This window comes from Brachyhypopomus gauderio, unplaced genomic scaffold (assembly GCF_052324685.1).
Source record: "Brachyhypopomus gauderio isolate BG-103 unplaced genomic scaffold, BGAUD_0.2 sc50, whole genome shotgun sequence".
In the NCBI taxonomy this organism is placed as follows: domain Eukaryota; kingdom Metazoa; phylum Chordata; class Actinopteri; order Gymnotiformes; family Hypopomidae; genus Brachyhypopomus; species Brachyhypopomus gauderio.
The window spans coordinates 2,189,763-2,216,707 of record NW_027506875.1 but is presented as its reverse complement, the minus strand read 5'-3'; the positions used below and the strand labels follow the sequence as shown (position 1 = coordinate 2,216,707).

Genomic DNA, 26,945 nt, shown 5'->3' with positions numbered 1-26,945 from the left:
GATTTAGTAGTAATCCTAACACACACACACACACACACACACAGCATGATAATGTTGAAGACACATTACTCAGTACAGCACATAAACCATCGGAGCAGAAAACAGAATCAAATCAAACAATGAACTGATTTAATGCACTACCACTATAATACCAGTACCACTATATACCACTACCAGAATATAACCAATACCACTATAATACCAGTACAACTATTTACCACTACCAGAATATAACCAATACCACTATAATACCAGTACAACTATTTACCACTACCAGAATATAACCAATACCACTATAATACCAGTACAACTATTTACCACTACCAGAATATAACCAATACCACTATAATACCAGTACAACTATTTACCACTACCAGAATATAACCAATACCACTATAAGACCAGTACCACTATATTGGTACCACTATACACTCACAGGCCACTTTTATTAGTTACACCTGTCCAACTGCTCATTAATGCAAATGTCGAATCAGACAATCACATTGCATCAGCTCAATGCATTTAAACATGTAGACGAAAAAGAGAAGATATCCTGTGAGCAGCAGTTCTGTGGGCGCAAATGTCTTTTTAATACCAGAGGTCAGAGGAGAATGGCCAGACTGGTTCGAGCTGATACTGCAACAGTAACTCAAATACCGAGGCATACAGAAGAGCATCTCTGAACACACATTGAACCTTGAGGTGGATGGGCTACAGCAGCAGAAGACCACACCGGGTGCCACTCCTGTCAGCTAAGAACAGGAAACTGAGGCTACAATTCACACAGACTCACCAAAATTGGACAATAGAAGACTGGAAAAATGTTGCCTGATCTCGATTTCTGAGTGTGACATTCGGATGGTAGGGTCAGAATTTGGCATCAACAACATGAAAGCATGGATCCATCCTGCCTTGTATCAACGGTTCAGGCTGCTGGTGGTGGTGCAATGGTGTGGGGGATATTTTCCTGGCATACTTTGGGACCTTTAGTACCAATTGAGCATCGTGTGAACACCACAGTCTACCTGAGTATTGTTGCTGACCATGTCCATCCCTTTATGACCACAGTGTACCCATCTTCTGATGGCTACTTCTAGCAGGATAACACGCCATGTAATAAAGCGCAAATAATTCCTTTTCAATTCCTTGCCTTTTCCAGTAGCTCCGACTTTGTGTGTTTTTTGTTTATTTATTGTCTCTGGGCTTCTACGCACACCCAGTGTGCATCTTATTTATATGCTAAGGATATTAGAAGATATTTAATTGTTAATATGGAGAGCAGCGAGGAATATGGAATCTAAATCCGTTAACAACTGCTGACCCTCCGACCCATGGGACGCGGGGACATTGTCCAAACAGTCACGGGGGAGCTGAGGCAGAAGTATCAGGACTGCAGAGGTGGAGCTAAGATCAAGGCTAAGATCAAGGCTAAACTATTTGTATGTCTATCCACTACTGGATGTCAAGAATTTACCTCCGGGATCAATAAAGTATTTATCTATATATCTATCTTATCGATCATCTCAGACTGGTTTCTTGAACACGACTAGTTCACTGTAATCAAATGGCCTCCACAGTCACCAGGTCTCAATCCAATAGAGCACCTTTGGGATGTGGTGGAACGGGAGATTCACATCATGGATGTGCAGCTGATAAATCTGCAGCAACTGTGTGATGCTATCATGTCAATATGGACCAGAATCTCTGAGAAATGTTTCCAGTACCTTGATGAATCTGCGACGAAGGATTAAGGCAGTTCTGAAGACAAAAGGTGGTCCAACTGGGCACTAGCAAGGTGTACCTAATAAAGTGGCCTATGGGTGTAATACTAGTACATTATAATGCCATCACCACTATCATACCAGAGCACTATAACTGACCGTAGTCTGGCACTAGTGACTCTACAAGTAGCAATGGTTGTAGTTTAAATACATGTTTATATGTGGTTTAGGTTTAAATACATTTGCTTTAAATACACGTGTTTAGGTATATGTGGCTTAAATATGTGGTTTAAATCGATTTTAGATTAGTCCAATTGAAGCATCATTACTCTATAAATCAAGTTGGTTGGAAATAGTTAAAATATTGTTTGCCTGAAAAGTAGAACATCGTTAATAAACATAATTTCCTGATATCAAGAATATTTATAATCTTGCTCAAAGCAGAACTCAAGAACTCTGGAGGGTTGATGAGAACTTTTAGAACATCAGTAGCTTCTGTTAGTTGCTGACATGAGCAGATGTGGTGACTTCAGTAGACATCAAACATGGTGACGTCAGTAGTTCAGTCTGCACTTGTCTGTAGCTTCACAGCGGAGCTGAGCTCTGTTTTATAGTAACTTACAGTAGCTTCTTCTGTACTGCCAGGACACAGCAAACGTAAGTGAAAGAGAAAATAAACCCACAGCAGTTTCAGTATGTGTCAGATACAGCGTGTCCAGAGACCACAGCAGAAACAGAACTGTGTTCCACCCACTCCATCTGGTACACCTTCCTGTCTGTCTCCTCCTCTGCGGGACGCCCTGCCAGTAACAGGGAGTACGGCATTTCCACAGTTACTCCCTGTGGTGTCACAGTCTTGTGTGTGGGGTGTGCTGCCCCCTGTGGGTAGGTGTTTGACACTAATGTGATGTGTGTTTAGCAATGTGCTTCTTAAGGCGGTCAACCTCCACCTGGGGAGAAACACAACGAGCAGCATTAATGAGCAGTTACACACAACAGTTACACACAACACTAACATACAACAGTTACACACAACAGTTACACACAACAGTTACATACACCAGTTACATACAACAGTTACATACAACAGTAACACAACAGTAACATACAACAGTAACATACAACAGTAACATACAACAGTTACATACAACAGTTACATACAACAGTATGCACAGAAGGCATATCAGAGTTGGTGTCCTGATCCTGGATCACACTTGTGTTGTGCGTTCACTATAATTAGTGAATAAACAAGGTTGTATATCAGCCAACAGCATGTGGGTAGAAGATGCACAGGTCTGGGATCAGGCCTCTGCTCCTCTTCACAGATTCATTCTCACCTGCAGGGCCAAGCGCTTTTTCTTCTCTTCATCAAGTTCATTCATCAGGAGTTTAATCTCAGTCCTGCAACACAACGTTTCCCGTCAAGGCAGAGCAGCCATAACACTTCACTAGTCTGCTAATCTACTAGACTGCTAATCTACTAGTCTGCTAATCTACTAGACTGCTAATGTACTAGACTGCTAATCCACGAGTCTGCTAATCTACTAGACTGCTAATCCATTAGTCTACTAATCTACTAGACTGCTAATCCACTAGTCTACTAATCTACTAGACTGCTAATCCACTAGTCTGCTAATCTACTAGACTGCTAATCCATTAGTCTACTAATCTACTAGACTGCTAATCCACTAGTCTACTAATCTACTAGACTGCTAATCCACTAGTCTGCTAATCTACTAGACTGCTAATCCACTAGTCTGCTAATCTACTAGACTGCTAATCCATTAGTCTACTAATCTACTAGACTGCTAATCCATTAGTCTGCTAATCTACTAGACTGCTTTATATGTATGTGTATTTTATATGTATGCACGAGTAGTGTCTGTTTCACTGATTTCACCCTCTCATACATGCACAAATACACACGCACGCATGCACAAACATGCACACACACACACACACACACGCACGCACAAACATGCACACACACACACGCACGCGCACACACACATGCACAAACACGCACACACATGACGGGCAGTCATGGCCTGGTGGTAGGGAGGGTCGTGGGTTCGATTCCCAGACCTGACAAAAATATAATATAGCACACACACACACACACACACACACACACACACTTGTGTTGACTCTTCAGCTGCTGGAGCTCCTCTCTCATGTCGTGGATCTCCTCCTCGAGGTGCTCCAGTGTGGGCGGGGCCTGTGATGTGGCTGTGGGCGGGGCTCTGGGTGGAGGCTTCAGTGAGGTGTCACATGACCCTGCAGGGGGCGGAGCAACCACAGACCTCACAGGAGGATCGTCAATCACAGACTCCTGTGGATGAGTGGATGAGAGGTTGAGAGGGTGAGAGAATGATTGGATGAGAGGATGAATGGATGAGTGGATGAGAGTGGATGCTCCCCATCATACTTTGATGTACCATCTTTTCAAAACAGGTTCATTTTCAGAAGTTCAGTGTTCAGAAGTTCAGTGTTCAGTGTTCCTTTCAGCATCAACATTTAGCAGTAATTGCTTGTGTTGAACATTCATGGCTTCAACAAACACCCATAACCCAAAACATAATAAAACTAAATTACATGTTATAAATTCAATCTGTTTATAACTGCTGTGACGATTAGTCACTGCCACTAGGGGGCAGTGGGCTGTTTAAGTTAGAGTCTTTGGGTTTAATGGCGTGCTAAAGCACAGAGAAGCAGTTGAAGGTGGGCTCAGGGGGTGTGGCTTAATGCACGACCACTGTGAGACCCCAGGAACCCGTGGACAACCAGCTGCTCAAGGCCCGGCACTGTCAGGGATGAACAGGGACGGACACAGAGACAGACACAGGGAACAGGGACAGACACACAGAACAGGGACGGACACAGAGACAGACACAGGAAACAGGGACGGACACAGAGACAGACACAGGGAACAGGGACGAACACAGAGACAGACACAGGGAACAGGGACAGACACAGGGACAGACACTGACAGACACAGAGAACAGGGTGTGTATGTGTGTATGGTGTGTGTGTGTGTGTGTGCGTGTGTGTGTGTGTGTGTGTGTGTGTGTGTGTATGGTGTGTGTGTGTGTATGGTATGTGTGTGTATGGTGTGTGTGTGTGTGTGTGTGTGTGTGTGTATGGTGTGTGTGTGTGTGTGTGGGGTGTGTGTGTATGGTGTGTGTGTGTATGTGTGTGTATGGTGTGTGTGTGTGTGTGTGTGTGTGTGTGTGTGTGTGTGTGTGTGTGTGTGTGTGTGTGTGTGTGTGTGTGTTAAATATAGCCCAAGGACGTTTCAGCCCTACAGAAGCAGCTGCTCTGTTTGTGGACATGCATGAATTCTGTAGTCCAATCCAGCCCTGCACAGCTCGACCAACCGCATGACTTTAAACTGGGTGTGGCCTCAACTGGGTGTGGCCTCAACTGGGCGTGGCCTCAACTGTTTCTGTCTGAACAGACTTTTCATCTAAACATGTAAATCTAAGACACCAGCTGTGCAGCAATAACTAGAACAGAGACGCCATCCCTGCTCACTGTTACTCACACGTTCATCATCTCACAGAGACCTCTCAGAGACCTGACCTGGTCTCACAGAGACCTCTCAGAGACCTGACCTGGTCCCACAGGGGCCTCTCATAGACCTGACCTGGTCTCACAGAGACCTCTCATAGACCTGACCTGGTTCCACAGGGGCCTCTCAGAGACCTGACCTGGTCCCACAGAGACCTCTCATAGACCTGACCTGGTCCCACAGAGACCTCTCATAGACCTGACCTGGTCCCACAGGGGCCTCTCATAGACCTGACCTGGTCCCACAGAGACCTCTCATAGACCTGACCTGGTCCCACAGGGGCCTCTCATAGACCTGACCTGGTCCCACAGGGGCCTCTCATAGACCTGACCTGGTCCCACAGAGACCTCTCATAGACCTGACCTGGTCCCACAGGGGCCTCTCATAGACCTGACCTGGTCCCACAGAAACCTCTCAGAGACCTGACCTGGTCCCACAGGGGCCTCTCATAGACCTGACCTGGTCCCACAGGGGCCTCTCGGAGACCTGACCTGGTCCCACAGGGACCTCTCATAGACCTGACCTGGTCCCACAGAGACCTCTCATAGACCTGACCTGGTCCCACAGGGGCCTCTCAGAGACCTGACCTGGTCTGCATTACCCAGCAGGCTGTTTGGCAGGAGAAGGTAGTGTAAAACCATGGACCAGTAGTTTCAGATTGTCTGAGCTGGGCTTCATCACTCTGAACTGAGAGTCATTAATCCAACTCTCCAGCAGCGTTAAACTGTGGGTTAAGACAGCTTATTATATTTCATCTTAGGATATTATTTTGTACTGGGATGTTGTGTGTAAGTGTATTTTACTGGACCTGTAAGAGGGTTCATATTAACAGTGAATGTGTGAGTCCTGTACTGACCTAATGTAAATCACGTGTTGGCGGATGAGCAGAAACTACAACATATAACAACTGTGTTGGGTTCCAGCAGTTTGAGTATGTCTGTCAGATGGATCCACTTACTGACATTCTCATGTAAGGGTGGAGTCTCCGACGTGTGTCTGTCACACACCACACTCTCCGACGACGACACGATGGCTTTAAAATCTTCCACCTCTTCGAGATGCAAAACAGAAGGATTAAACAAAAAATCTGATATTAAAACCTGATCACCATCTGTACCACTGACTCATACTGCAGTTTTAAGAAGAAATAATTAGACATCATTACAAATATAAAAATTATTAACATGTACATGCTGATAAACAGACTTGTGTTCTGTAGCCTAGAAGAGTTTTAACAATCTGACACAGTAGTGGGACTGTAGTCTTATGTGCAGGAAACTGAGAATGTCTGCAGGGCACAAGAGAAACACACCAGGACTGAACTGGGAGAGGAAACTGGAAACACCAGGACTGAACTGGGAGAAGAGACTGGAAACATGCTTACCACCATACAGGGCAGAGCTGTAGTTTCCCATAGAAACCAGATGACAAGAACAAGAGATGGTGTCAGGAAGGAAGGTTCGACAACATGAACTCAACGAGGCAGGACACAGCAGGACACAGGCAGGACACAGCAGGACACAGCAGGACACAGGCAGCTGGTTGACCTGCTCAGTTGGTTATTCCACTGCAGACCTCTGTGAAAACAGCTTTAGTGTTTCTCTTCACTCAAAGTTCTTCTGAACACTCAGCACTCGCTCCACACTTCTGTTCTCTGCGGCCGCCAGTGTTACAGCCTGCAGCTTGGCCCTATAAATAAAGCCTGGGGGGCTGTAAGCCTACACCAGTGTGAGCATGGCTATTGTCAGGGCTAAGTTTAGCCAACACAACATACTCACTACTGATCTGACCACATTCAGAACAACACAAGTGCTGTTTCTCACCTCTGCAGACACACATGGAAATTTGTTATGAGAATAAAGAATGAATGAAGGAGGACAGATAAGTGCTTTTAATGTCTAGGGGAAAGAGGCTAGAGGTCAAAGGTCAGAGGTTAGGATTGGCTGGACAGGATCTGCCTAAACGTACGCAGTGTTGTGGCGTCTCATCTCCACCTACAGGTCAAGGGTCAGAAGTTAGGATCTCTACCTACAGTCTCCATTTCCCACACTGACAGTGTGTCCACACTGACCCACCAACCCCTGACCCTCAGGTGTATTGAAACACAGAGGTGCTCTGAAACATTTCAAGTCAAAGGCAGAGAGCCGTTTTGAGAGACGAGTTCAGAGATGGAGAGCCGTTTTGAGAGACGTGTTCAGAGAGCTGTTTTGAGAGACGTGTTCAGAGCTGTTTTGAGAGACGTGTTCAGAGACGGAGAGCCGTTTTGAGAGATATGTTCAGAGCCATTTTGAGATCTTTTTTTTTGTGATACCAGCCTGATGTTGTGGAGACTGGGCAGAGGAGAGAGGCAGTTACTGAGGCTACCAAGGGGAAACCAGGCCACTGAACCAAACTGTTTTATTAGACTGAATGATTAGGAATAAGAGCAAACCCCAGAGTACTAATACACTTGAATCACCTCCAGAGTACTAATACACTTGAATCACCTCCAGAGTACTAATACACTTGAATCAACCCCAGAGTACTAATACACTTGAACCAACCCCAGAGTACTAATACACTTGAACCAACCAGAGGAGTACTAATACACTTGAACCAACCCCAGAATACTAATACACTTGAATCAACCCCAGAGTACTAATACACTTGAACCAACCCCAGAGTACTAATACACTTGAACCAACCCCTGAGTACTAATACACTTGAACCAACCCCAGAGTACTAATACACTTGAACCAACCCCAGAGTACTAATACACTTGAATCAACCCCAGAGCACTAATACACTTGAACCAACCCCAGAGCACTAATACACTTGAATCAACCCCAGAGTACTAATACATGTTAATCATGTCAAATCTTAAGCACTGCAGGACCGAAATAAAGAAATAAAGGCACAGACATCACAGACCCTTCAGCAGAACTGTGAGGTGTAATATTAATGTGTCTGTGCAGCACTGCATCATAAACACAGGTCCTGCTATAAAAGCACAGACAGTAACTACAATGACCCTGAAATGATTATATTATAATGTTATTTTGGGTCTAGAAAAAGAAAGACATGGGGATATGAATTTAACATGGGGATATGAATACATGTTTAACACATTGCTATGAATAACAGCTTAACACGGTTCCGCAAATATTTAAGATTTTTGCCATTTACTGACATTTAAAGTAAACAGTTTCTAAAACTAAATACAGATAATAATTCATCTAAAGTAGCAGTATTGATACAGCATGACTAATCTCAGTCCTCAGGACAGCAGCAGGCTGGCCACGTTTTTGATCCAGCCAAGCTCACAAGACACCTGCACCAGAGCAGTGCTGCTTATGAGTGGGTTCAGGGGCGGAGCTCGGCACAGGGGCAGAGCTCGGCACAGGGGCGGAGCTCCGCACAGGGGTGGAGCATCTGTTAGGGCACAAGCACTAGTGTGCGCACCATCTGTAAGCACTGGAGCGAGTATCACTGCTGAAGTTCAACACGAACATGAACCTTTAGCCTTTAGTATATAAACTTCATAGACTGGTGAGATGTTCATTAGTTCTCCACCTGTTACTCTGACGTTTACTAAGCAAATCACGACTGTCCCTGACAGTTATGAGGGACATTTCACTCTAGTGATGCAGAGTGCAAATAAAACAGAATCTTTCAAATACTTTCATGTAAGTTCATCATCTGTTCATCATCAGATCAATCTGTTCGTCAGATCCAGTGGGCTGTTAGCACAGATGGTAGTAATCTGGCTGTGTGAGCAGCTGCTTGTCTTCACTGCATGGTGTTTGGTGACATAGGTCCTCACCTTCTTCACTGTATGGTGTTTGGTGACATAGGTCCTCACGTTCTTCACTGCATGGTGTTTGGTGACAGGGATCCTCACGTTTTTGAGCTGAGACACACTGCATTGATGTGAGTTTCTGGTGCAGCTCCTGTTGTAAGTTCTTATACTGCTGCAGGTGAAATGAAATCACAATCATTCCAATCTGACTGTCATCTTCAATCATCACACAATAATCAATCAGTCTGACTGTTCCCTTCAATCATCACACAATAATCAATCAGTCTGACCGTCACCTTCAATCATCACACCATAATCAATCAGTCTGACTGTTCCCTTCAATCATCACACAATAATCAATCAGTTTGCCTGCACTCGTTTAGATTCGTTACCCAGAGTTTGTTTTCCCTATTCAACCAGCACATGCATTACATTTTTATTAATTCATTTACATATTAACAGTGGGCCAGACGGTTCAAAAGAGGGTGTGTATGAAAGATGTAGTGATGATGGTTGACCAGAGGGGCACCACCACTCTTCGAGTCTTGAGTCCTCTCAGGTTTTCTTCCTCATGTTCTTGGGGAGATTGTTCATGCCACTGTTGCCTCTGACTTGTGTAAAGCTTTGTGATTTTGTGACTGATTTGTGACAACAGCTGTTTTAAAAACCGCTATACAAATAAATTTCATGACTTGTAGTACAGGGGTATTCAAATCTGGACCTCAGATTCAAAATCTGGTGCTGGAATCTGAGATTCCTTGTAGCTGCTGAACTAACTGGCCAGTCTGCCATCACCCCTGACTCCTGGATGAAGGGAGGGTGGAGAACCTGGAGGTCCTGGACCTCACGGACTGGGATGTGAAGATGATCTTACCTGGTCAGTGATGGAGTCCTGCAGCTCTGGCAGGATCTTGGCAATAAGCTGCAGGACCCTGCTGAAGGACGGACGCAGGTCGGGTTCCAGACTCCAGCACAGCTTCATGATGGTGTACCTGGAGGAACACGTCACCTTTTAATCCCTGAGCAGCTTCACACACACGGCATCCACCATGTCACCACCAGCTGTTCTCTGTGTAGCAGAACTGTTTATTAAAATCACAAGACAAATTCATTTCAACTCACATCTCTGAAGGGGCAAAATCTGGTTGCGACATGTGATATCCGCCTTTGATCATTTCATAGAACCGTGTGTCAACCACAAGATCTGGGTAAGGACTTCTACCTGTAGATCCATTAACAATACTAAGAAATCCCTGAAGTGCAGCGGAGAACTTCCAAACTGTAATGATCATGTGAGGAGCCAGCTCACCAAGAGAAAAGATCTCCCATAAGAGGACCCCATACGACCAGACATCACTCTGCACGGTGTAGATGCACTCAAAGATGCTCTCAGGAGACATCCACTTAACAGGCAGCCGGGCCTGTGGGGTCCACAGGATGGTTCAGACATCGTGTGTGTGCTCACATTCCATCAGACAGCACCTCATACCACAGTTAGACTCCTGACTCATTACTAATAATATTGAGTATTTTCATTTTTTCCCCTTTTTTAAAAATATAATTTATCACATCACTCAACTACAGTATCTCCAGATGTCACTAGAACCCAGAATCTCCAGATGTCTGAGAACTCAAATGACATGAAATAATTTATAAATGTCATTGGTGCTCTGCATCATCTGTTGATGAATCCTGTTGGTGGTACAATCTGGTCTGGACTGGACTCAGCTGGTCTGGACTGGACTCAGCTGGTCTGGACTTACATTTCCTCTCACAACATAGTTGGCGTCATTCATGATGTCTCGTGCGAGGCCAAAGTCACAGATCTTAGCAACGAAGTGGTCAGTGACCAGGACGTTCCTCGCTGCCAGATCCCTGTGGATACACTGGGATGGACACACACACACACACACACACACACACACACACACACACACACACACACACACACACACACACACACACAAATAAATACATTGTATAGTTTAATGCAGAAATGGCTGCAGTCTTCAGACTAAGAGAATTGAGTAAGGGTTTTACTCTAGTGCATGTCTTTGCACACATTATATCTACACTAGTAAATACACGTGAATTATGTGTGTAAGAGGAGCCTTGTTGCTCAGACAGCAGTGTGCCTGACTGACATTATGTCCATGGACTAGCTGGTCTAGGAATGCATCTCTGCAGGTCACTGGTCCTTATCCTGCTAAAAGGGCCCTTTCTCCTTCCATGCACCCTACAAATACCAAACTGGCTAGGGCACTAGACGGAGTATGGGAACTCATTCTGTAGCTGGTCAAACTGCACCGGCCTCACTGACTTTGGCTAATTACTGGTTCCTGAAGAAGAGCTGGCACAGATTTGTCTTGTTAATGGTGTGACGTATGTGTGTGTGTGTGTGTGTGTGTGTGTGTGTGTGTTACTATATGTGTGTATTACTTATTCTTGTGAATATTTGTCACCCATTATAAAATGTTCATCTTTTAATTAATTTCCATTAATTTCACCTTTTTGGTAGCAAGAAAATCCATCCCCTGGGCCACCTGTCCAGCAAATCTTAGCAAACACTCCATGTCTAGACTCGTCTCTCCTCCATCACAAGATCCTAACAAACAAATAAACAAAAAGCTCCATGTTTATAAAAAAGAGTGTCAGAGGTTAGTGTGGCTCTGTGGTCTGCTAATAATGTCTGAGATCTGCTAACCTTGGGTGTCATGCTTTGGACTGTGTGCAGGCTGCATGTCTTGATAGCTAAAGAAACAACAGTTGAGATATAATTAATGACTGTATTATCAGTTAAGTATATTAACCAACATAGTCATTCAGTGAACAGAAGAATCACCACTACAGTCCCTGTCTGGCCAGGACAACCTCACTACAATGTTGCTCGGAGAAAACATGAGCTGTAATATACTAACTGTGCATTATTATTAAAATGTGCCCACCACCTGTTGGAGAGGTAGTACTAGGGGTCTAGTGCATTGTGGATCTGGTGGTGGCCGTAGGTGGGGGCTTGGTGTTCTGATCCTCGGTTACTGAAGCTGGCTCTTGGGACATGGAACGTAACCTCTCTGGTTGGGAAGGAGCCTGAGCTGGTGTGTGAGGATGAGAGACACCAACTAGATATAGTTGGACTCACCTCAACACACGGTTTGGGTTCTGGAACTAATTATCTCAAGAGAGGCTGGACTTTATTATTTTCTCGAGTTGCCCAGGGTGAAAGGCGGAGGGCTGGAGTGGGCTTATAGCACCCCGGCTCACTGCCTGTGTGTTGGGGTTTTTCCCGGTAGACAGGAGGGTTGCTTCCCTGCACCTTCGGGTTGAAGAACTGTCAGGCAACTCAGGAGGGGAAAGCGAATCCCGAACAACACTCTATACAATGAGGCTAGGGATCTGCTGACCTCAACTTGGGTTAGGGTTAGGATTAGGTTTAGGGTTAGGATTAGGGTAAGGTTTTTGCAGATGTGGCCCTGTTGGCATCATCGGGCCAAGACCTACAGCTCTCACTCTCTGCAGCAGAGTGTGAGACACCTGGGATGAGAATCAGCAGCACTAAAGGGTGCTGGACAAGGTGGAGTGCCCTCTCCAGGTTGGGAGTTTAGTCCTTGCCTGAGTGGAGGAGTTAAAGTATCTCTGGTTCTTGTTCATGAGTGAGGGAAGGTGGAGCGGGAGGTTGACAGGTGGATCGGTGCGGTGGCTGCAGTATTGTGGACGTTGTACTGGACCGTTGTGGTGAAGAAGGAGTTGAGCCAAAAGACAAAAGACATTCTGACTCCCACCCATGGTCATGAGCTCTGGGTGGTGACCGAAAGAATGAGATTGCAAATACAAGCGGCTGAAATGAGTTTTCTCCGCAGGGTGCCCGTGCTCTCCTTTAGAGATAAGGTGAGGAGCACGGTCATCGGGGAGAGGCTCGGAGTAGAGTCACTGCTCCTCCATGTAGAGAGGAGTCAGGTGAGGTGGTCCGGGCATCTGGTCCGGATGCCACCTGGGGTCCTCTCTGGGCATGTCCAACTGGAAGGAGATCCCAGGGAAGACCCAGGACACACTGGAGAAATTATATTTCTCAGCTGTCCTGGGAACGCCTCGGTATCCCCCCAGAAGAGCTAGAAGAGGTGTGTGGGGAGAGGGACACCTGGGCCTCTTTGATTAGGCTACTGCCCCCGCGACCCGAACCCGGATAAGTGGATGTAAATGGATGGATGGATATTATTATTAATGGGGAGCTTCAATATACTAGCTGTGTATTAATATTAAAAGGTGAGCTGTAATTTTCTATAGACATTTGTTACTGGCAGTGGTGCTGCTAAACCCATGACAATCACCCTCCTGAACATTCTCAAAATTCTGCCACCTTCTTTTGGGATGAATAAAGTATTTCTCATTTCTTTTGCCAAGAACATTTTGAGAACATTGTGAGTAAAATTCTTTAAACAATTTTTTTTTCCTTGAACAAGCCTCCATCCACCACAGATTTGCCCACTTGCCCGGAGTCTCCAGGCTGTCTGCCCCAGCTTTCCTGAACTGGAAGGTTGTTATACGGCTGTGAGGAGCTCTGATCCTGGACTGGCAGGTTATTGTACGTCTGTGAGGAGCTTTGATCCTTGAACAGCGAGTTCACAAACAGCTGAGCTCTTCTCCGCAGGAAGTTCATTAGGTCACCGTGGCAACAGTACTCCGTTATCAGAAGCACAGGTCCTGTAAACATACAGAAGCGATCAGATTATTCACAGCCCTGTGCCTGCATACCCCCAAGTGAACTCTTCTTCATGTGCTGTTTTGTCCTGTCGTGTCCTGTAGTGTCCTGTGCCATTACACGAATCCATGTTCTGTTCAATTTCGGTTTCTCAAGACTTACAATTGGCTATTAGTAAGCCTACCAGCGTTATCCTTACATTTTGACATATTGAATATTGCTTGGGCTCTGTAGTCAGGGACTCTGGGCCCCTTACAGGAACATGCAAAGTATTTTCATTCTGTAGTTTTTGTTTCTTGTCATTGTCACTGTCAGATTGCTGCTGTGACTTCAGACTGGAGTTGTACAACATTAATTAAAGATTTACAAGGAGATTATAATTGTAACAGACTCTTTAATTTATCAATAGCGATACTTTTGCAACACAACAAGCATGTAATTATTATAATATATGTAAATGTATTACGAATGTTTGAACAGCTGGAGTCCAGTGTGCGCAGACACAGGACTCACCTCCATGTGTGCACGCTCCCAGCAGACACAGGACTCACCTCCACGTGTGCACGCTCCCAGCAGACACAGGACTCACATCCACGTGTACACGCTCCCAGCAGACACAGGACTCACCTCCACGTGTGCACGCTCCCAGCAGACACAGGACTCACCTCCACGTGTGCACGCTCCCAGCAGACACAGGACTCACCTCCACGTGTGCACGCTCCCAGCAGACACAGGACTCACCTCCACGTGTGCACGTTCCCAGCAGACACAGGACTCACCTCCATGTGTGCACGCCAGAGGTGGGACCAAGTCAGTGTTTTGCAAGTCTTAAGTAAGTCCAAGTCTTTATCCTCAAGTCCCGAGTCAAGTCTCAAGCAAAGACAGTCAACTCAAGTCAAGTCTCGAGTCAAGACAGGCAACCGTCAAGTCAAGTCCCAAGTCTGAAACTTGGAATTTCAAGTCCTTTCGAGTCTTTTTTTTTACAGGCACCAACGCTTTACGAATGCTACACTGATGCGTTTCTTTACTCGTTTTGTTGGTGTCCGCCAGCCAAAAGATGACAGATCATTTACATTTTATCTTCTCCTAATTACATAAATGTACTTAAACAAGAATGTTTCGTTACATCATTTTACACGAAAATAGCAAGCTTCATCGTAAGCAAGATGCTGTCATTACGAATGGTTATTCTAAACATTTGGATAAAATGTTTAAATATAGACTAATAAAAGGTTAGGGTTATTTTTTCATTGTTTTCTGTTATTGTGGGCTCACGGTGTACTATTGTTACCTGGAGATTCAGTGGGGTCACATATTCTGATGGCTGTCGTCAGAATTGGTGATCCCAGTTAAAAAGGCTCACCTGTACATCCCATTCATGATTTCATGTTGGCTGCAATGGTGAGGGGATGGTAAATCTTGTTTACATAATTAAGAGTCGATAAAATGTAAATATAAACATCTGTCATATTTTGGCTCGTGGACACCAACAAAACGAGTAAAGAAAGTGCATCAGAGTAGTTTACGTAGCATTCGTAAAGCGTTTGTGCATCTGAACAGAAACTGTGAAATAGCGCCCCCTGTGGTCACAAAACTCGACGGTCACAGAATCTGGTGTAACACCGGTCTGCGTCAGAAGGACGGAAATGAAATTAATGGGGCGCACTTTATAAATATTAATATGCGTTTTAAAATTTAGATTTGGGGTAAAATAAAATCAAGTCTTTGCAAGTAAACAGGTTCAAGTCCAATTCAAGTCCCAAGTTATTGGTGTAAAAGTCCAAGTCAAGTCTAAGTCTCTGAATATTTTTTCAAGTCAAGTCAAAAGTCTTAATATTAATGACTCGAGTCTGACTCGAGTCCAAGTCATGTGACTCGAGTCCCCACCTCTGGTGCACACTCCCAGCAGACACAGGACTCACCTCCATGTGTGCACGCTCCCAGCAGACACAGGACTCACCTCCACGTGTGCACGCTCCCAGCAGACACAGGACTCACCTCCACGTGTGCACGCTCCCAGCAGGTTCACGATGTTGCCGTGTGGTCCCAGATGACTCAAGATCTTCAGCTCCGACATGAGGGCCTCTCGTTCTTCAGCGTGAGCGCTCGCTGTGGGGTGAAGCTCACAACTCGGTCACCTGTACACCTCCTTGTGCTTTACTCTACACCTCCGTCCCTTTAGCTACTGGGAGGTTTGGCATTTTGTGTTTGTCACAGTGGATGAAATTATGCCAGATGAGCTGAAATGAGGTGAAACAAATGTCACTCACATTTCAGCATCTTCACCGCCACCTGAGTGACGCGCTCGTCGTCATCCAGACCATAGGCTGTGGCCTCTACCACCTTCCCAAAGGCTCCAGCACCCAGGACCTGTCCTGCAGATGGACAAAGATAACGTGTAACGTCCGTGGCATCTGGGAGCGATGAGACCCACGCATGCGCTGAGAAGAGTGAGTTATCGTGAAGGACAATCCAAAATCAAGGTCATATAAACAGGCAAGGGTCAAATCCGACAGCGAGTTATTCATATTTCACTAAGACTACATCAAACAACACAAGCAGATTTACAGACACGAACCTCAGGGCTGAGGCACAAAACAATGACCAGCACAGACTACACAGAAACCAGGATTTAAATACAGGACAAACCAAGGAAAACTAAGTACAAACACTTGGGAGTGCTAATGAGGGGTGGGGTTACAAACAAGGGGTTTTCCTGAGAAGGGTGATGGTGAGGGTGGAGGGTCTGTTATGAGAAGGGTGGTAGTATGCCTGTCGCGATAATTACATTATCGACTTATCGTACAATAATTTTTTTTACCGCGATCATTTTTGCTGATCCCGTGACCCCGACTAGCGGGATTAAGCGGTTCAGATAATGGATGGATGGATTTTTGCTGATGTCGATAATTGGCCATTGGGTTTCCGCGCACATTTGTTTACACGGGAAGACGAATCTGTGATCAGAGAGCGACACCTACTGGTTAGGAAATGAGTGCAGTACACGGAGAGCGTATGCGTCAATAACAGTGCCTCCACACACACACACGTGGAGATGTGTTCGCGAACGTATTCGAGGATAATAGGACTCAAAATGATTCGAAATAATTGGCTTTTTATTACATTATTTAATGGTTGTTTATTATAGTGACCGTAGCGCGCGACTCCTACCTCCGCGAAAGGTGGAAGCGTTTATACTTGCTTTTCTTTGCAGTGTTGTTCGAAACGATATGTGGTAGTATAAGAAACACCCCTCAAAAACAGGGGAATGAACATTTACCTGACAAACTTTAATGTTGCTTTTGTGTTTCAGGTTTGAAAAGTGCTGGAATTTGTTCGGTTCACAACAAATATCTGTCTGACTGAACAGTTCTCTCGTATTACGTTAACAAATACGAGCCTCTTGTAATTCCAGGACGAAACATTAGAGAACGTGAAGACGTTAAGATTGGGCGTTTTGAAAATAAACATCCATTAAATAATGTGATAAAAAGCGAATTATTTCAAGTATATATATAAAGATTTAACTTAATTAGGTTTAACGTGCTGGGTATTATTGAAATGGACCTTTAAAGTGACGTACAAGTGATTGAATTCCACCTTTTAAACGTGCATGAATCCTGCAAACATGACATTGTTCATTGCGCTGAGAGGTGCACAGGGTTGCCAGGTCCTACAAAATTTTCCCGCACAAAGTCAGTGTAAAACCCTCCCCTCAGAAGCCTTGCTTTTGTGTTTCAGGTTTAAAAAGTGCTGGAATTTGTTCGTTTCACAACAAATATCTGTCTGACTGAACAGTTCTCTTACGTTAACAAATACGAGCCTCTTGTAATTCCCGCAGGAGAAAGAGAGATCATATTACACCTGCACTCCACTCACTGCACTGGTTACCTGTCAGCTTTAGAATAGATTTTAAGGTTCTAGTCATGGTTTTTAAATGTCTTCATGGTCTTGCCCCTCTTTACCTAAGTGAATTGATGGTTAGATATGTTCCAGTCAGGTCTCTCAGGTCTTCAAACAGTAATCTACTGGTGATTCCTAAAAGCCGATTAAAGATTGGCGAGGGTGCTTTTAGCCACTATGGCCCAAAGCTCTGGAATTCTCTTCCTGAAGAGCTCAGAGGCATTTCATCCCTGCATAGTTTTAAGAGCAGTCTCAAAACATTCCTGTTTAGATCCGCTTTTAGTTAAAACAATTAAGATAGAGTTTCTTATCTTATTTACTTTACTTTTTATTATCTTACTTACTTCACTTTTTACTTTTTATGTTATTTTAATATTTTTATCTTTAATTTCTTTTAAAATTTTCTTCTGTCTTTTTGTCTTTGTCTTATCTCCTTTTAATGTTTCTTTTATTTATACTGTAAAGCACTTTGAGTTACATGTATGTATGAAAGGTGCTATACAAATAAAGATTATTATTATTATTATTATTAAATAATGTGATTAAAAGTGAATTATTTCGAATCATTTCGAGTATATGTATAAATATTTAATTAAGTTTATCGTGCTGGGAAATATAGAAATGGACCTTTAAAGTGACGTACAAGTGCTTTAATTCCACCTTGTAAAGGTTCATGAACCCTGCAAACATGACTTTGTTCATTGCGCTGAGGTGCGGCGCGCGTGAAGTTACAAAATTCGAGAGGTACACGACCTCGCGAATCAACAGCGCGTGACGCCCTCGCGCACGGGAGGAGCCACTGCGATTACGTCATTTTCGCCTTGCGGACCTTCGCGCCGCTTGCGATGCGTCAAGTATAAATATAATATTATCATTTATCGCGATAATTTCTGGGACAATATATCGTTCTGAAATTTTTGTTATTGTGACAGGCTTAGGTGGTAGTCTGGGTGGAGGGTCTGTTATGAGAAGGGTGGTAGTCTGGGTGGAGGGTCTGTTGTGAGAAGGGTAGTAGGGAGGGTGGAGGGTCTGTTGTGAGAAGGGTGGTAGTCTGGGTGGAGGGTCTGTTGTGAGAAGGGTAGTAGGGAGGGTGGAGGGTCTGTTATGAGAAGGGTGGTAGTCTGGGTGGAGGGTCTGTTATGAGAAGGGTGGTAGTCTGGGTGGAGGGTCTGTTATGAGAAGGGTGATAGTCTGGGTGGAGGGTCTGTTGTGAGAAGGGTGGTAGTCTGGGTGGAGGGTCTGTTATGAGAAGGGTGGTAGTCTGGGTGGAGGGTCTGTTGTGAGAAGGGTGGTAGTCTGGGTGGAGGGTCTGTTATGAGAAGGGTGGTAGTCTGGGTGGAGGGTCTGTTGTGAGAAGGGTGGTAATCTGGGTGGAGGGTCTGTTGTGAGAAGGGTGGTAGTCTGGGTGGAGGGTCTGTTGTGAGAAGGGTGGTAGTCTGGGTGGAGGGTCTGTTGTGAGAAGGGTGGTAGTGAGGGTGGAGGGTCTGTTATGAGAAGGGTGATAGTCTGGGTGGAGGGTCTGTTGTGAGAAGGGTGGTAGTCTGGGTGGAGGGTCTGTTGTGAGAAGGGTGGTAGTCTGGGTGGAGGGTCTGTTATGAGAAGGGTGGTAGTCTGGGTGGAGGGTCTGTTGTGAGAAGGGTGGTAGTCTGGGTGGAGGGTCTGGTACAGGAGCAGGTACAAGAAGTGAAGCAGGTACAAGAAGTTCAGCAGGTACAGGAAGTTCAGCAGGTACAGGAAGTGCAGCAGGTACAGGAAGTGCAGCAGGTACAGGAATTGGTGCATGTACAGGAAGTGGACCAGGTACAGGAAGTGGTGCAGGTACAGGAAGTGGTGCAGGTACAGGAAGTGCAGCAGGTACAGGAAGTGGTGCAGGTACAGGAAGTGCAGCAGGTACAGGAAGTGGAGCAGGTACAGGAAGTGCAGCAGTTACAGGAAGTGGAGCAGGTACAGGAAGTGCAGCAGGTACAGCAAGTGGAGCAGGTACAGGAAGCATTTTTACACCACGATTTCCCCTGCTTTCTTCATACAATTAATTACTGTAAAATTCAAATTGATCACTGGTGTCATTTGTGAGACAGTTGTACTTTACCAAATCTCAGCCTGTTTCGAGGAAACTCCCATTTTGTGTTGTACGGAAGCTGGGTGGGGTCGATGTACGTGTAATTATTTCCATCATTAGTTTCAATGATTTTCCATCTGATTTCATATTTGGGTTTCTGAAAAATCCACACACACTGTTAGCATGGCGGTCTGTGTGTGTGTAGTGGCACCAGGCGAATCACATAATAATGAGGAATACCTGTTTCCACCTGCAGATACAAACTCCCAACATCAACACCAGCAGAACAGCCACTACAGACGCACCACTGACGATTGCTGTGTGTATCTTTGACAACCAGTGGACAGACACTGTGCTCTTATCTAAGAGAGCAGAGTTACATAAACTAGGTGCAGGGTTAGAGTTCCGTGATTCTAAATATTCTAAAATATTCTATATTCTATTAAATATTCTAAATATTTCATACTGAATACAAAATGTCAGGGTTCTGAAGACTGTAATAATGGCGTCTTACACGAGTTCTCGATATATATGGCCTGACGACCTTCTCCCGCGATGTTCACAGCCACACACTCAATGGTCATGTTGGTTATCTTCACACTGTTCTCCAGAACACTCTCCACCTGCCGGGCCTTAAATGCCTCCCTGGGCTGCACTGTGTACTGCCTGGCCTGCAGCGCCACCAGGTGGATGGATCCAGTACTACACTTGTCACCCCTATAATGAATGAATGAATGAATGAAACGTTCACTTATATAATGAATGAAACTTTCACTTATATAATATGCCTTCTTTCAACATGGTCTCTTTACAATTAACATGGTTACAACCTTTTACACCCAATCACACAGCGGTGAGAAGAAACCACGTGTGTATATATATATATATATATGATGGAAATACATATAACAATTAATATATGTGTCTAAAGATATTATGTAGGAGGTTCAGTAGAATAATGATAGTTAATAAATGGTTCACCTCCAGCCCAGGGGTATGGCTGCGGTGTGGCTTTGTATAAATTAAGCACTACAGGGGTGTGGCTTGATTCAAAACTAGAGGTGCAGGGGTGTGGCTTTATACAACACCATAGCTGCAGGGGTGTGGCTTGGTCCAGATCAAGTACTGCACATTGAGTAGGTCACATTTTAGCCTAAGATCGGACATCTTCTTATTACTGAGAAAGCCATACAGTAAGATTTCTCAGGGATGAGTGACCTCAGATCCTAATTGTAGTTATGTAATGACATTAGGGGTGGTGGAAAAAATCGATTCGAGCTCGAATCGCGTTTCTAACATGACATCATGTTTGTGATGGAACGTGGCCAGAGTTCCCAGAAGTAAAGGAGAAGATAGTTTTGCCTCACGCGACTTCTCAGGTTTAACATTGGTGAGGACTATGGAGGAAGTGACTTTATAGCAGGAGTATGTGATTAATAGCACGAGTTCTCATTTCTCCGTTAGTCATTTTATGAAATACAAAAGCTTAGATTGTTTCAATCAAGCCGATCTCAAGGCACAATGTTTATGGGGAAATCTCTGAGATTCTACACATTACACTACATCCTACACCCTGTTCACAATTAAATGTTCATAACTGGACTACACTTCTGTTCTCTTAAAGGCATGGTAACATTGCTCAATTATTTGTGGGTTATGTATAGACACATACACATTAGTCTTGGCTAATTCTGAAACGTGAATAATTTATAGCAAAACAAAGTTAAGAGACTGAAGCCCGTGAGCTCACGTGGGGTGCAGCTCTGCACATTGATGCCAGTGGATTGTGGGTTCAGGGTAGCCAGAGGCAGCGCACGTGAGTGTATCATTCCTCCATCTAATCCCAACACGGGGTTTCTCTGGAGAGACACACAGAGAGAATCACAGTCAACACCATCAGCATCTTGTTGAGTCACAGATACAGATACGAAAGATTTAGATTGCTGCTTTATAAACATCCAGCATTTATATACCATCCGATTTAATTTGACCTGATACTATTTCTTCTGTATTTGAAGTTTCACATACTTCCAAACCTCCTGCACACTCTTGACTTACGCAACACGTGGACCTCAAAGCGGGTGGAGGCGTTGGTGGTGCTGCTCCGGGCGTTGAAGATGTACCAACCACTTTCATCTGCCCTAACTCTTCTCAGTGAGAGGATGGCGATGTGTCTGTAACTGTTAAAGATTTACGTTACTACTACCACCCAGCCTGTCATGAAGAAACCTTTACAGTCTGTGGGATTCAGGAAACCACGGAAACCAGAGTGATGATTTGGTAAAGCACAAAGTGGAAGGGTGTGGTGGGAGGAGTCTAACCATCAGCACTGACCAATCACCCGCTAATATTTTTAATAAAGAGGTAATGTTCTCTTAATGTGTTCACATTTAAAATCAGTTTAAAGTACTTTAAATTTCTGAGTGAGTTCATATTATATTATAATTAATATTAAATCATATTATTATATTTGTATGTTACTCCATTACTGTCATGTCACCGAACCTCTTGTGAACTCTGTGGAGAGTTTCTTCATAGCTGGATTTGTTCTGTGCTCTGGGCGTGTCCCACCAGCTGTGCTGAACTGCTGGGTGAGCGTCCACCATCACCTTCAGCTCTAGCAGGTCTCCTTCTCGCAGGTCTCTGGACGTCTGCGCAGACGTAAGACGAATGTACGGTTTATCTGTTCGAAGAGGACAGGGGCGTGAGATGAGAGAAGGTTCAATGTTGGTCTGCATCGCTCACCTTTAGAAAGACTGTAAGACGCACCTACGACTCTGAGAGACACCGTGGAGCGGTTTTCTCCTGCCGTGTTGTTACTGATACAGCTGAGGTTCCCACTGTCAGTAATGCGGACATCAGGTAGAGTCACAACACTGGTGATGAGGATCGGAGCACTGCTACTGTCCACTTTGTTCTTCACATACAGATCCTGTAATCAATAATTAAAGAAATAATGCAATCACAAAAGTCATTGAATGGTAGATGACCATGGAAAACTGAAAATCACTGTAAAAGATTACTTTTACCACAGTAGAGAATACCACAATACCATGAACCAGTAACAAAGTTTAAGTCAGTGCTGGGGTGAGAGTATGGAGGTGATCACCCTCTTTGATGAATGCTGCCATGTGACGTGGTATGAATGGGTGGGGTTGGTGACGTAGCAGGTGGTCTGCAGCGTTTCACCAACAATCCCGACCAACTCCTCCACTTCAGTCAGCACAGATGGAGGAATCTTCACCCCTGCCAACAGACAGACAACCAGTCAGGACTCTGAACACTGAACACACACACACTGAACACACACACACTGAATACAGCCAGGTTAATGGAGTGGTTTAATGCAGACACCCGTCTGAATATCATCTCACTTTTGACGACCGTGAGGTGGAAGACCACAGACATCTTTCGGTGTGAGTTCACATTCACAGTACAGACATAGTCTCCCGTGTAATGCGGCCGCAGGTCTCGAATCCAGACGCCCTCTTTGGGATTGGTGGTGAACTTCATCTCTGGATGAACGGTGGATTGGTTGGCCAAGCGGAGGGAGAAGTCCGTGGCCTTTGGGTCTGTGGGTAAGCAGTCCAGCTGACAGTCTGTCCCCTCCTTCTCAATGAGGAGGGTGGAGCGGGGCGTGGTGAAGGGATGGGCGGGGTCTGTGTGCAGGAACACATCACCCGTTAGTCCTCACACACACACACACACACACACACACACACACACACACACACACACACACACACACACACACAGCTGAACCCTTACAATCAGAAGGACATGTGATGGTCTCATTTACAAATGGGTGAACTCCAAACTTCCCCCAACTAGCCCACTAGTCTGTTGTGTGTATTCTGAAACTTCCTGAACCAAGACAAGCTACAATCAAGATTTTAAAGAGGAAAGATGTTTATATTACATGATCTACTAAAATACTAAAGAGTGAACAAGCTTAATCACTTTGGAAGAATAGATCAGAGAATTTGATATATTTGAGAATCTTTGAGAATTTTATACCGTAACCACCCAAAAACAGACAAAAGTACATTATCTCTTTAATAACAACCGGTTTCACCCCTGGGTTTCACACATTGGGCAAAAGTGTGCGGTAAAGTTTAAGCCACATGACTACTAATCTTATATAGTCAATTGTGTAGATTTATTAAGATCATATAAATTATTGTGGGCTGACATCACCAATGTGATATAAGCAACTAAACGCTGTATTATCACGTCTGCTGTAAAGATTCAGGCTACACAGGGTCTCATCTATCTCCTAATGACACTGGTGATAGAAGTGCACGTTTACAGCTATATAAAGTGTTTATTTCAGAGGAAACAGATAGTGGGGCTACGCTACAAGACACTTACCTGTAACATAGATGTGGACCTCAGAGGACACGTTGGGCTGGGTCCTGTAACTACACCTATATGTTCCTGTATCATCTGCAGTGGCACGACTAACAGTGAGAGTGTTTTTTGAAATACGCTTCTTGGGCTGAGTGAGTCTGGTCTTCCAGATAACAGCCACCTGTTCCTCACAGCTCAGCGCGAAGGACGTTCCTGATGACACCACCAGCACGGGTCCAGTCAGGGTGGTGGAGTTCAGCTTGATCACAGGCACGGCCAAGCCTGCTCACACACACAACAGCCACAGGAGAGACAAACACAGGCCGTGTGTTTCCAGGACTGAACTGCAGTTATGACACATGAGCCAAAATACACAGCCACAAAGGATTATGGGGGAAAAAGTGACGATTATTCATGATTTGTTTGTACAATATTAGCATAGTAAAGGCTTTGCTGAAAACAGCACGTTTTAGTTAAAATGTAATTTTAGTTAAATGAAACCATTATGCTTTTGTCTTGGTCAATGTTTTGGAAATAAAAGACACATTTGTCTAGTAAACATGCCATTTTTATTTAGATTTTTTATTTGGTAATGCTTTAGTTACAGAATGAGATACAATATTACAAATCAGTTACAAAAAAGAAATTATTCGGTAATATATCTTAGATAGATTATGTTAATTGGTATGTGATCATATGTATTAGCTCATCATTTGTTTTACCATATCATGCCTATTAGCATATCAATCATTTGTATTAGCATATAATTTGTATTAGCATATCGTTTGTATTAGCATATCACAAACTGTCAGATTTATGTTCTGTTCACTACTAGACATCGTTTTTTCTGGCTCTGTTATGCGGGTGAGCCACCAGTGACTGTGAGCACCCACACCAGGAACCAAGTGTAGAATCAGAGAGATTAGTTAGGGTCGGGCTTCAAGGCTGCAGTGGCTTCTATTGACTCGGCTTCTTGGTGGCTTCCTGGATCTGAGAACTGATGCGTGAGGTTTGGAAGAGCAGAGCCTGGTGGTTCTCCACGAGCAGACTCTGGTGGCGCGCCAGGTTCATGAGATGGCTGAGCTGCTGCTCCTGCTGGTCCCTCATGACACGCAGGACCTTCAGGACTTCGCTCTGCCCGCTGGCCAGCTGTCTGTTCTCCTGCACCAGCTGGGTGAGCACCTTCACCATCTCAGCATACCAGCCCCTGGTCTCACGCTGCTCCTGAACCAGCTGAGAGAGCGCCCCCGACAGGCTTCCTATGTCACAGCACTGCGGGGCTTGGGCTTGGTGAGGGATCTCCTCACTGGCCTCGGGGGTGGATTTATCCACATCACCTGCTGAGCCCACATATGGGGTGCTCACATCTTCATTGGCTAAAGGGAGCACACACATATGGCAGGCTTCAAAAATTTCACTCAGACAGGGAACAGAAATCTGAATCACAAATGTGATTGCGCATTTAAGGAGTTAAGGAGGTAAATTAAGTACTAATACTGCAAATGTACACACCTCACCTCACCTAAAGATGTTACCAGCGTATCACTTATTATCACGTGTGTTTGCGATTGTGACACATTTGTTGTTGGGAGGGGCAGTGTCACTCCAGCATCATGGCGCAGTCAGATTATTTTTACGTTCAGGAAAAGGGGAAACAGGAGGTCTTGTGAAGGGGGGGTGGGGGGTTGGGGGGGCTATGTCTCAAGTGCTGGAACAGTACAAACAGACACAGCCAGGAAACACATTGTTGTGGGAGGTGCAGCACCCTGCTGGCCTCTCAGGTCTGTTTCCCATTCCTACTTTCACTTCAGCTTGTTCAACTTGTGCAGGACACGCCAGCGGCAGACATGACTGTTACAGCCCTGACCCCCAAACCACAGGCCGAGCGCACCTGCGTGCCTGGACCTGTGTTGTTCTAACCCACACCGCCCCACACCGCCCCACACCACCCCACACTGTGCCTCCCGCACAGCACACACGTCTGGGCAGACACAAGAAATACAAGAACTCAGGATTTATGACTGTTTGTACCACTGCAGGTGGTAATCTAACTAGGGTGAACCCTACGAACATTAACCATACTAGATAAATGTAATTAGGACTAGGGTTAAACATTAATACTAACCCTAACCCTACCATAGGTAAATATAACTAGGGTTAGGGTTAGTATTAATGTTTAACCCTAGTCCTAGTTACATTTACCTAGTAGGATTAGGGTTAGTATCAATGATTAACCCTAGCCCTAGTTACATTTATCTAATAGGGCTAGGGTTAATCATTGATACTAAACATTAATACAAACCATAACCCTAACCCTTAACTACTTTAATTAAAACAAAAAGCCATTAATCCTTTAAAGCAAATTAACCAAAAGTAAAGGTGCATTTTCAGTTCAACTTTCCTCTGAAAGGACAGTCATGCATTTTTTAAAAAAGTTTAGAAAAGTTTACATTATAAAAAGCTGACCTAATCATTTAAGTGATTAGTGAGATAATGATACAAACACATGGCAGGTTCCAGTCCAAATCTTGTGTAGTTCAGGTGGTGCGCGGGCGTGTTGTGAAGGTGAGAGCGGTTTAATGTTAAAGGTGTTAAGGTGAATGTTGGGTAAGGTCAGTCACACTTACCCTGAGCAACAGCAGCCAGCAGAGCAAGGAGCAGGGTTAGCAACAGCATCTCCACGGTGACAGTTGTCCGGTGGTCTTCTGGAGTGGCAGGTGTAGGTGTGCTCAGCTCAGACACAGCAGGGAAAGTGAGTGGCGGTTGTGGTGAAGCGTGTTCTGTACCCTCATCTACTCAAACTTCCCCCTTCCCAGAGCCCTCAGCTTCTATCACCTTGTGCTTGTGTTGTGCAATACAACCAGACG

At 44.7% G+C, this 26,945-nt stretch overlaps 1 protein-coding gene across 5 annotated transcripts; it reads right to left on the bottom strand.

The window, feature by feature from the left end:
* Positions 1–26,945, bottom strand: csf1rb (colony stimulating factor 1 receptor, b). Of its 5 annotated transcripts, none has more exons than XM_076986988.1 (26): positions 26,706–26,945; positions 24,100–24,360; positions 23,103–23,387; positions 22,838–22,974; positions 22,498–22,660; positions 22,234–22,411; positions 21,787–21,908; positions 21,479–21,587; positions 20,243–20,445; positions 19,969–20,090; positions 19,759–19,885; positions 16,037–16,141; positions 15,765–15,875; positions 13,558–13,768; positions 11,775–11,821; positions 11,578–11,675; positions 10,834–10,956; positions 10,380–10,491; positions 10,193–10,292; positions 9,945–10,062; positions 9,095–9,239; positions 6,677–6,693; positions 6,251–6,343; positions 3,860–4,053; positions 3,059–3,122; positions 1–2,671 (listed from the first exon to the last, which is right to left on the bottom strand). In XM_076986988.1, the coding sequence occupies exons 1-26, from the start codon at positions 26,752–26,754 to the stop codon at positions 2,621–2,623; spliced, it is 3,345 nt and encodes a 1,114-aa protein (XP_076843103.1). In that variant the 5' UTR covers positions 26,755–26,945; the 3' UTR covers positions 1–2,620. The 5 variants fall into 5 exon arrangements, 4 of the variants coding, with proteins under 4 accessions (XP_076843103.1, XP_076843102.1, XP_076843104.1 ...); XM_076986987.1 differs by having other exon boundaries at positions 2–2,671; positions 9,095–9,242; positions 26,706–26,943; XM_076986989.1 differs by lacking the exons at positions 1–2,671; positions 3,059–3,122 and having other exon boundaries at positions 3,915–4,053; positions 6,255–6,343; positions 9,095–9,242; positions 26,706–26,942.

What these genes read in the sequence shown, in the direction of transcription:
- csf1rb (XM_076986987.1), bottom strand. Translation starts at nt 26,754, where the DNA reads ATGCTGTTGCTAACCCTGCTCCTTGCTCTGCTGGCTGCTGTTGCTCAG. An exon ending in GCTGGCTGCTGTTGCTCAGG is followed by an intron (nt 24,361 to 26,705) that starts GTAAGTGTGACT and finishes GTGTGTGAGCAG; the next exon opens with GCTTGGCCGTGCCTGTGATC. An exon ending in ATGGGAGATCTTTTCTCTTG is followed by an intron (nt 10,293 to 10,379) that starts GTGAGCTGGCTC and finishes ATGGATCTACAG; the next exon opens with GTAGAAGTCCTTACCCAGAT.